The following is an 11500-nucleotide window of genomic DNA, read 5'->3' as shown; positions in this document are numbered from 1 at the left end:
CGAGAATTCTCTCTAAATGCTATCTTTCTGCTTCCTATCTTATCTATCTATCTTCCTCTTTCTCTTATCTCTCGCTCTCTATCTTATCTATCTATCTATCTCATCTATCTTATCTATCTCTCTATCTCTCTATCTCTCTATCTCTCTATCTCTCTCGTATCTGTTCTCTATTCTCTCCCTCTCATCACCCTCTCCTGCCCTGCTCTTCTCTCTTTCTCGATACTAACTTCTTCTGCCTCCTCTACAGAGTACTTCTCGATCAACTGATTCTGAGCAGTTTGCATCAACTACTGCAACGAGAAGCCTGGCAGCAGTTGTTTAACGAGCGCATACTGAAGGACGAGGCACACTGTATGAATATGAAGGACTAGGACTCTACCGTCAAAGTCAACTATTCAGACGAATGCAGGACTGCATCGGTACGCTGCCTTCCTCCTCTCCTCCTCTTCCCCTGCCTTCTGCCCGCTCGCGCCTCTCTCGCTGCCTCCTCCCTCCTCTCACCTCGCCGCCTCCCTGCATCCTCCTCCCTCTCCTCCCCCTCCGCTCCCTCCTCCTCCCTCCTCCCTCTCCCTCCTCCTCCTCTCCTCCTCCCTTCTTCCATCCTCATCCTCATCTGCGTTCTTGGTCTCATTTGCCCATCTTTTTCCTCTCTTCGACTTTCTCTTCTTTTCTGCCGCCCACTCTATTAAACTCTGCACACTCTTGCCCTACTTACCCTACCTTACCCTGCCTTTACCGGCTACCTTATCTCTACGCTTACGCCTACCTCACCACTGCCTTTACCCTACGTTCCCCTACATTACCCTACTTACCCTATCTTACCTACATTACCGCTTCCTTGCCTTATCCATTACTCACGCCATACCTTACTTACCCTACATTACCTTACGCTTATCCCCTAACCGTTTACCCTACCTTAGCCATACTTACCCTACTTACCCTACCTTTCACCATACCTTACCCTACCTTTACCCTACTTTCCTCTATCCTTACCGCTACGCTTTACCATACCTTACCGCTACCTTATCCTACTTACCCTACCTTAACCTACCGTACCCTACCTCAGCCCTGCATTCACACTACCTTACCCATCTTACTATCAGCATAATGCTTCTTTGCTGCTGCAGATTTAATTGAGGCGAAGGCGGTGGGAATTTCGACCTGCTGGTATGAGGAAAGAAGCAAGCTGCCGCGAACCCGACCTCAGGCCAACTTCATTCACGGCTTCTCTGTAACAGACGCATGAAGTAACGACGAAACCACTTCCGCGCTGTCGGTGACGTTGCTGCGCCACCAGGGCGCGCTGTTGCCGTGCTACTACGAGGGCGCGCAGGCAGTCCGTGGCCATTATGGCCGTATTTTGGCGTTTATTCTTTTTAGTTGGACGTTTTCATCGGAGTTTATTAAAAACTGTTTTTGTGTTTTTTTTTAAACAGTTTTTTCTTTGATTGGTGCTTGTTGTTGTTGATGTTGTTTTTTGTTGTTGTTTTTCTGGCTGTTATGGGTTGTTGTTTGTTGTCATTGTTTGTGCTGCTGTAATGTTTTCTCTTTGTTGCAAATTTTATTTATGCTGTATTGCTGCTGTCATCATTGTTGTTGCTATTTGTCAGCTGCTGATGCATTGTTGGCTAACATGTTTTGCTGCTGTTAATAAACATCATGCTACTACATGACGCATTAATCGATATATCATTGGGGGGGTGGGGTGGGGGGTGGGGGGCATTGTGGGGGGGGTGGGGGGGTGGGGTGGGGTGGGTTGGGGGGGGATCATTGGGAGGGGGAGGGGGTCATTGGGTGGGGGGGGGTGGGCATTGGGGGGGGGGGGTTGGGGTCATTGGGGGTTGGGTGGGGGGGGGAGTGGATTGGGGTGGGGAGGGTATGGTGGGGGGTGGGGGGGGGGGGTTGGGTTGGGGATATTGGGCGTGTGGGTGGGGTCATTGGGGTATTGGGGGGAGTGGCGGGGGTGGGAGGGGGGGAGGGGTCATTGGTGGTGGGGGGGGGGTGGGTGACGTGTGCGTGGAGGAGGGGTGGGGAGGGCATTGGTGGGGGGGGGGGTGCATTGGGGTGGGCTGGCAGGGGGGGTATTGGGGGTGGGGCATTGGGCGTCGCACGCATGATTCGGTGGCCGAGGAAGTCTCGTCTGAAGGAGGCAAGCAGGGAGTTGAAGGACGGAAGGATGGGCTTCCTCGTACGCGCACTTGCGCAGGAGCTGTCTGCTACCAGACGCGTACGTACAGCGGTATAACGGCAAAGTTTTTACGTGTTACTATACAGTTGTATATTATGATGTCGTATGCGTGCCAAAAGACATAGAGAGAATACAAGTCAAGAAGTATATACCGATGACTGATGATGTTTAATTTAGTTCACTTCACGCGGTAAAGGCACACGGTCGGCGTCCCTGGTAGGAAATTCCGGAAACAGCTCGTGTAGCTGTTTTTTATGGGCGCCCGCCCCCCGACGCGCCGAGTGGGCATGCTCACCCACGTGCCCCGCGCGCCAACCAACCAGCGTCCGTGCCGCAATCGCGCAGTTTTGCTTGGCCTTCACCACATTCGCTACCTGGACGGTGCGGCCCCTAACGGGGAAGAACGCCGCTATTCTTCCGTACCACGTCCAGGAGGTGGCTCCGTCTACAGCCGGCAGGAACCGCGTCATCGCGCGCCCACATGGCGCCGTGCGGGGTTAACAGCTTTTCACGGTGGCATTTTAACGGCATGTAATCCTTTAATCCGCACGAACATGGCGATACTTCAGCGGCTGACGCGGTTCCTAAAGGTCGGCATCGGACGTCAGCCACGCAGCATTCGCAAGCCTCGCCTCCATGCTAGGACCGGCACCACTGAATCACGCACGTAAGTGCGCGGCTAATTGGGGAGGGTGGTTTTAAATCCCCAACCAGCCTGGCGTGGGTGCCCGTGACGCTAGCGGTATCGCAGCAGCATGTTCGGCGTGGCGGGCCGACCATCTTTTGCTGTTCAGCTCGCCCTGCTAGCAGCCGGTATTGATCGCGCGTGTATGCTAGGGGCAACGCCGTAGAATGAATGGCCAGCAGGCCGTATTGATGCAGCGTGGTTGCTAAGGGGCAACGCCGTAGATATGAATGTTTTCGTCGACAGCGCAGCGATAGAAGGGGGGGGGAGTTGCCTTGGTAAGGGTGGTGTTACACCACGTAGTCGCCCCATGTCAGGGGCCATTTAGAGCAATTAATTAACATCTGCATATATTATATATATCTAACTATATATTTGAGTTCGTTATGTATGGATGTATGTATGTATGATGTATGTATGTAATGTATGTATGTATGTTATGTATGTATGTCTGTATGTAATGTATGTATGTATTATGTATGTATGTGATGTATTGTATGTAATCGTATGTATTATGTATGTATGTATGTGATGTATGATATGTATGTATGATATGGTAATGCTATTATGTATGTATGATATGTATGTAGTGTATGTTATGTATGTATGTATGGTATGTATGATGGTATGTATGTATGTATGTATGTATGCTATGTAATGTATGTATGTATGTATGTATGTATGTAGTATGGTATGTAATGTAATGTATGTATGTATGTATTGTAATGTATGTATGTATGTATGTATGTATGTATGTATGTAATAGTATCTTCGCCTAATAGGAGGCGGCCAACCGCCCAAGCGATCTGGATGGCAATTTAAGGGCCCATCTCTTATCGCCGGGGAGTGTTTCCTTAGCTGAAAAAAACCTGCCAAACCGTCAACTCACCGAACAATCCGTGAAAACCCTCAATTCCTGAATTTTCACAACAATGTCAGCACTGCTGTAACAGTGCTGCCACAGCAGAGAAAAATCGATCACCTCATTACAATGCAGGCTGCTGGTATTGTGAAAGCCGAAACCGAGGCACCGAGGGCTAAAACAGAGCACAGCCAGTTCAGAGTTTAGCGACTGCATTGTTTATCAACAAGGCTTTTTTGAAATGAGAAGGCGAAACCCATTCGTAGCATGCTGTTCGTGCGCGTACGCGCCATAGCGTCATGCCGTAGCGTGGGGAGCTCACAGTTCGAGACGAAAAAGGAATCTTTACATATTTCCCACCAGAGAATAACACGTAAAAAACATTGGTTTATGCAAGGGTTTCAATGAAAAGTGCAACCCATTCGTACATGGCTGTTTATAATAACTTTTTTGTCATTTATCAACCATATTTACGTAATTATGTTCCGCAGGGGTTTCTAAGTTGGGTTGTGCTGTCCTATAAATGTTGATACGTAACAGTTTTCCGCATGCTTATTATCGTTATTAGACTGATTTGCTAAATATTCATATTGTGTGGCAATGTTAATTGTGATTTTAGCCGAATGTTCCCTATTGTGTCCCATTATTAGTATGTATGAATTAGTAGGCACGACTTTTAGCCCAAGCGCAGCGGGTACGCCGCAGCTAGTATATATATATATATATGTGGTGTGTGTGTGTGTGTATGGATATGTATATACATGTGTATGTGTTATCAGAAATTTACGGAGTGTTCATTTGTTAATGACTTGGTTGCTTTGCTTGCTCGACTTTTCCTTTTGCGTTATATTCCTCTGTTTCTTCCCGGCACGCTAACTTCTATCATTGTTCCTCCATTCGCCGCTAACATTTCTCATTGTTCCTCCCATCGTTAACGTTTATCCATTGTTGTTTCATGCAGCTAATGGTATATGCCGTTTTCCTTCTCCCGTCCGTTCCAGCGCAGTTCATCGAGAAGAACAAACGCACTCCACGCGTCGCTCGCGATGCTTCCTTGTGCCGAGCGGTAACAACGCCTTCCTGCGCGCGCTGTTTCAGCCAAGGCTTCCGCGAAGGCTCTCCTCTCCCCTCCTCTCCTCCTCCTCCTGCCTCCTCTGGCGGCGGGAGAGGAGAGAGACGAGTGTACGCAAGGGAAAGCTGGCCTTCATAAGGCATTAGGAAACAAGTTTCGCACAGCAGCTCGGCAGCCTCATGGAGAAATCTACGGCAGTCGTGAGCAGGGGGCCGCCACTGGCGGGGTAAGGGGGACACACGGCGGGAGATCTATGGGTGGGTATGTGACACCACGAACATGTAGGAAAGCCGCGCTCTCTCCCTGCTATCTCCTCTGTCACGCCATAATAAAAATATTGTTTGTTTGTTTCACCCCGACCGATCCCGCCAAAAGGGCCGACTCAAAATTTTTATTGATCTTTGCCCATTCTTTTTTTTTACAAATTACATCCTTGCTTAGCATAATATAAATCTGTAAGGCATCTATAACTGGTACGGTAAGCAAAACAAGCATTTCAACAGAAAGTATCTCCACACACGCACACCCGAAGGCATGTGAACCAGCTGATTTGTAAAAAAGTTCCCTCAAAAAAGAAAAAGAAGCAGGCCACTAGCCTACGCCAAATTTTCAGCATTGGGTCGGGTGAGGGCCAACAAGATTTTTGTCTATTGTTGGTCACACACACACACCACCTCTCTGCTCTCTCTCTCTCTCTCTCTCTCTCTGCACACACAGGGCACCAGCTTCATACGCTACGCATCAGACGAATCAAACATGGGTCGGACACAAGGTATCGAAGGACGCGCAGTTCTCAGCCAGCTGGCAGTGGCTCCGGTAGTTGGCGCCAGCGTGGCGGATGCGCGTGCGTTTAGCGTGTTGGTTTCAGTAATATATTTCAGTAATGTCATTTTTTGATATATTTATTATGATGATTGACTAAGATATTGTGGTTTGTGTATGTTGTTTTGCATATCATGTTTTGTTATGTTAATATATAATGTTTCAGTCTGTGCATATCATATGTTTTGTTGTGTATTTATGAGCATTACGTTCTCTAGCTCATATCATGTGTTTTGTTGTGTAATATATAACCTTAGTCTCTCATATCCTATGTGTTTTGTTGTGTATATATAACCTTAGTTCTCATATCCATGTGTTTTGTTGTGTATATTATATGCCCTTAGTCTCTCCATTTATGTGGTTTTGTTGCGTATATATAACCTTAGTCTCTCCATATCATGTGTTTTGTTGTGCATATATGGCTTCAGTCCATATCATGTATTTTATTGTGTAGGTATGGCTTCGGTGCTCAGCCTCATGCAGCAGGGCTACCCGTCACGCGCCCAGTTCTCTGAGCTCTATAGCATGTACAGACAGTACCTTCCCAAGAAGCTCGCCAACCTGCCCCCACGCATGTTCTACAAGGTGGGTCAAGGTACTCTCCCTATCTCTCGTGCACACACTCAATCTCTCTTTCTTTTCTCGCTTTCTTTTGCACACTCGTGTTATCTCTCTCTCTCTCACTCTCGCTCTATCTCTCTCATTCTCTGTCCCTCTTTCTCTGTCTTTCTTTTCCTCTCTCTCTCGGTCTGTCTTTCTTTCTCTCTCTTTCTCTTTCTCTCTCTCTCTCTCTCTGTCTCTGTCTTTCGTTCCGTCCTCTCTCTCTGCCTGTCTTTCTTTCTTACTTTCCGACGTTTGGTCGAATGTCATCGAATAGAGGAAATCCTTGAATTTCAATTCGTTAATCGTTATCGTTATCGTTATCGTTAACTGTTAATCGTGTCTAGGGAGTTGAATCGATGGTCAAGTTAAAAAATCACGTGAATGACTTCTGTAGGTTTAGGTAAGAATCGTGTTTTACTGTTGTTTTAGTGTTTTTTTCTGTTTTTTGTGTGTGTTTTACTGTTTTTTTTTACTGTTGTTTGCGCGATGATTCACGTACGATGATGACGTTGCACGAGGTCAAAATATGCGCGCTCGCCCATAGATGGCGCTGATCGCTACGCAATGTCACAATGCGCTCGCTCAGCAATAAATGGCGCTCGTCGCTGTTTGTGCTCACCCATAGATGTCGCTGATTGCTGCTTGTGCTCGCCTATAGGTGGCGCAGATCACCGCTTGTGCTCGCCCATAGGTGGCGCTCATCGCCGCTCGTGCTCGCCCGTAGATGGCGCTGATTGCCGCTCGTGCTCGCATCGCTGCGCATTTTTCCGCAGGGTTCCGCTGAAAGTTTACGAGGCGATGAACGCTCGCGATGCGCTCACCCGTAGGTGGCGCTCATCGCTGCTCGTGCTCGCCCATAGGTGGCGTTGATCAATGCTTGAGCTCTCTTGTTTGTCCGCAGGGTTCCGCTGAAGGTCTACGAGGCGATGAACGCTCGCGACGCGCTCGCCAAGGCCATCTACGCGAAGCTGTTTGATTCCATCGTGCGTAAGATCAACGACTGCATCCCGCTCAAGTCATCGGCCAACTACATAGGCGTGCTGGACATAGCTGGGTTTGGTGAGTGAAGGAGAGGGGGAGAGGGGTAAGAAGAGAGAATGGAGAGGGAGGGGAAAGGATCGAGGTAGGAGGAAGAGTGAAATTGATTTCATAGTGCGTAAGATCAACGACTGCATCCCGCTCAAGTCATCGGCCAACTACATAGGCGTGCTGGACATAGCTGGGTTTGGTTAGAGTACCTACATAAAGAGAGTAGCGACAACTTCAGCACAGGCGCCATGTTTTAGCCAATGGACCGCGCGCGCCACCGCGCATACTAGTTATACTGTACGCAAATTAAGTCTTGCGTTTTTACTTTCTGCATTAACACAAACATTGCACAATATCCCAAATTAGCACAATCATATTTATAAATGTTTCTATAAACAGAAAGGCACCTGTGAATTGAAGTACGATGTTATTGAATCCTTCGGTGACTGAGTTCAATCATCGATAATCGACACACATTCGATACTCGCCAGTTTTTTTCTTAACCAAAAGTACGCCGGATGACCAAGGTGACATGGAGGGGCGAATTATCCCATTCTGCATGAGTTTGTCAACCTGTTGCTGAACAATGATTTGTTGCTCTAGAGCCATGCGGTAGGGCCTTGTTTTTTGAACGGCCGAGCATCTCCGGTGTGAATCTGGAATTCGCAGAGGTGCGTACACCCTAGTTGAGCATCTGTATGTGCAAATGAGCCTTCATGCTGGCGTAAAAATTTCAGAAGCATTGACTGATGGCGAGAATCCTGAACGTGATCGACGAGTGAGTTATAATCAAAGGGCGGGGTTGCACCATCATGTGCTGATAGATTAGCCTCGTTAGGCGTGGACGTGATAACTTGTATGTGGGGAGGGGTGGTGGCTTCAACTATTGCCACTACAGCATTACGATGTAGCGAGATTGCTCGATCTGAGCAATTTTCTAGCCGGCAGAGAATTGTGTGCTGCTCTGTGACTTCGACTAGAGACGGCAATAAGATGAGGTGGGGGTTACTACGAAACAATTTAAAGGCTGGGGATCCTTGAACAAAGAGTAGCGTGCCCGGGCGGAAATGGCGGGGGACGCGACAGAAACACTGGTGACCTGAATGAGGGGGCAACACGGTCGGACGATGAATGAAAGCGAGTTGAGGGGTGGGAAGGAGTCGTCTACCTCGACGGAGTTTCAGAGTGACGACACTATTACCTAGTGCGAGCACTCCTGTGTCGAAATCGATATTTACTCGGTTAGCCGATAGAAAGTCAGCTCCGATGATGAACTGTTGCCTTAAATCCTGAACTATGTAGCACCTATGGAGGGCGGTTACCCGTCCTAGTAGGATGCGTAAAGTGGCGGTGCCTACGAGGTGTAGCTTATCGCCTGTGACAGAAATAAGCATGGCGTCTGATGCGCAGACGGCGTTGAAACTAGCAGCTGTATGTATGTGCTGGGGTAAATGGAGCCATGCAGCAAAATCGATAAGAGTACAATCGCTACCAGTGTCAATGAGGGCCGTGAGTGAGAGTGAGCCGACTTTGAGATGGCACGTTGGCGCTGAAGATGTAGCGGTAGTCGGTGATGCGCACGCAGCAGATTCATGCGTGCCTAAAAGTTGTGAGGGTATGGCGGTGCGATTGCATCGCGGGGGCGTGGGTGAAAATCCTCTAAGCGGCGGCAAAGAGGGCAGTCACGCGCGTAGTGACCTAGTTAGCCGCACGCATAGCAACGAGTTTTGCGTCGGTCTTGGGTAGGTGGCGGTGCTGATGGTTGAAATGGGGTGCGTTGGCGCGAATCAGGTAGCAGATAAGCCTGATTACGAACAGGTGGGCGCTGGTCGCGTCGTGTGGGGGAGGGGTCGCCATTGGCGAGATCTGAGCTGATCGTCGCGGGGTGGGAGCGCCTGTGAACGTTGTTGGCGCGGGGGTTGTCGTGTCATGTTTCGTGATGATTCATTCATGGAGGGGGCTGAACCTGTGGCACTGCTTGAGTGATGAGCGTACGCAAGCCGCGTACCTCTCTAAACAGACGCTCCGATGGCGTAGGGTGTAGTATGGTATTGACATCCATAGGCTCCATCGTGTCGTAGGGATCAGCAAACGCGTCGCTACGGTTTTGTCGTCGTGCCACTAGAGATGACTCTAGTACGTGTTCGTCTGCTGCCAAGTCGATGGCATCGGTTAGCGTTGTAGGGGTGCGATGAAGCAACAGTCGCTGTGTATGGACCGATCTTAGTCCATTCAAAAAAATGTTGACGAGACGGCCCTGCGTCTCAGCTGTCGAAAGTTGCTCGACCGGAATCGCTCGCAACGTGAGAGTTAATAACCTATCGCCATACGGGCGGATATTTTCGCCACTATTCTGTTGGAAATTCTTAAACGCATTCTGCGCGTCTACCTCACGCAGCGGATCGCAAAAGCGCTTAGTCAGTTGTTCTGTGATCTGTTCCCAAGTCATAGCGGGCCTCTCAAGAAGGAGGCGGCGAGAGAACTCGGCAGCGTGTCCTCCGAGCGTTGATAAACCAAACACGCACAACGACGTAGCGTCGAGACCCAATTCTAACTGTCTCCAATTCAAAGTGCGGAGCCAGTCGTCGAACGTAATCGAAAGTGGCGCGTTATTGCCAGTGAATCGCGGAACCGAAGTCGCAGCTGCTGATTCGACGGTTGGGCGTAACGATTCGCTGAATACGTGTGCCAGGTCTGCGATATCGTATTGTAAGGGGTCGCCATTGGAAAAAGCGGGGTTAAAGCTGTCCCCGACAGTCACACGTGCACGAGCGAACGCGTTACGAAAGCAGGTACACACACACACACACACGCACACACGCGTCGCAATCGTATACACACACACACACACGCTCACGCACACGCACGCACGCACGCTCGCGCACACACGTTGCAGGCGTATTCACACGCACGCACACGCAGGCGCACACACGCGCACGCACACGCGCTCGCAAACACGCACACAGGCGTACACACGCACGCACAGGCGTTGACACGCGCACGCGGCGTACACACGCACAGACAGGCGTACACACGCACACACACGGGCGTATACACGCTCGCCTAGGCGCAAACACACTAGAGGTCACTGAATAGTAGAACGGAGTAACAGCAACTAGCAATTAGCAATGCCAGCTGTCTGAGCGCGCACTACATGCATACATGACGCGCACATGTCGGCAAGGGCGACTGTGAAGAAGCACATGACATAGAAGCAATGAATGAGGAACAGTGATATAGAAGCGGTAACTGAGAAGCTATGTAGCTATGTAGAAGCTATGTAGCTAGAGAATACGGTTGTAAATAACTAAATTAGAATATAACTTAACTAACCGGCAGCAGGCTAGTTTTTACATACCCGACCAAGGTACGGCGTGGCTATGAAGTTGTCAGTCACGGCGGCGGATGAAAGTAGAGTGATGATGACGCGATGCTATTTGTGATGACGGCACGTGAACGTAATAGTAGATAGCACCGCGGGTATGCTTGCAATAGCCCAGAAACGACCGCTCTCAAGGTACCAAAATATGTAGCGCAGAGTTTTACGTTACTATACAGTTGTATATTATGATGTCGTATGCGTAGCCAAAAGACATAGAGAAAGACAAGTCAAAGAATATATACCATGACTGATGATGTTTAATTTAGTTCACTTCACGGTTACAAGCACACGGTCGCGTCTGGAGTCAGGGGAGAATTCCCCGAAACAGCTCGTGCAGCTGTTTTTATGGGCGCCCTCTCACGTAATTCTTTAATCCCACGACATGGCGATACTTCACGGCTGACCGGTTCTAAAAGTCGCATCGCATCAGCCACGCAGCATCGCCGAGCCGAGCCTCCATGCTAGGGCCGGCACCACTAATCACGGCACGTACGCGCCGCTAATTGGGGAGGGTGGTTTTAATCCCCCAACCAGCTGGCGTGGGTGCCCGTGACGTAGCGGTACTCCAGCAGCATGTCCGGCGTGGACGGGCCGCCATCTTTGACTGTTCAGCTCGCCCTGCTAGCAGGCCGTATTGATCGCGCGTGGTTGCTAGGGGCAACGCCGTAGAATGAATGTTTTTGTCGACCGCCGATAGAGGGGGGGGAGTGCCTTGTAACGTGGTTGTTACACACGTGTCGCCCCATGTCAGGCCATTAGGCAATTAATTAACATTGCATATATAATATATATCTAATATATATTTGAGTTCGTATGTATGTATGTATGTATGTATGTATGTATGTATGTATGTATGT

General features: G+C 49.3%; 2 protein-coding genes across 2 annotated transcripts in view; both read left to right on the top strand.

The window, feature by feature from the left end:
• Positions 1-11500, top strand: part of LOC106816995 (unconventional myosin-VI-like) — a gene marked incomplete at its 5' end in the record, with an annotated part of 54404 nt that overhangs the window by 27563 nt on the left and 15341 nt on the right.
• LOC106816996 (unconventional myosin-VI-like) overlaps positions 5599-11500 on the top strand; it is an 11171-nt gene continuing 5269 nt past the window's right edge. The window contains exons 1-2 of the mRNA XM_014821639.1: positions 5599-5623; positions 6084-6205. Coding sequence (XP_014677125.1) covers positions 6086-6205 — 120 coding nt within the window. The 5' untranslated portion in view covers positions 5599-5623; positions 6084-6085. The remainder of the gene's footprint in view (positions 5624-6083; positions 6206-11500) is intronic.

Source organism: Priapulus caudatus, unplaced genomic scaffold, assembly GCF_000485595.1.
Source record: "Priapulus caudatus unplaced genomic scaffold, Priapulus_caudatus-5.0.1 Scaffold1556, whole genome shotgun sequence".
Taxonomy (NCBI): Eukaryota; Metazoa; Priapulida; class Priapulimorpha; order Priapulimorphida; family Priapulidae; genus Priapulus; species Priapulus caudatus.
This window is presented reverse-complemented; position numbering and strand designations above follow the sequence as displayed.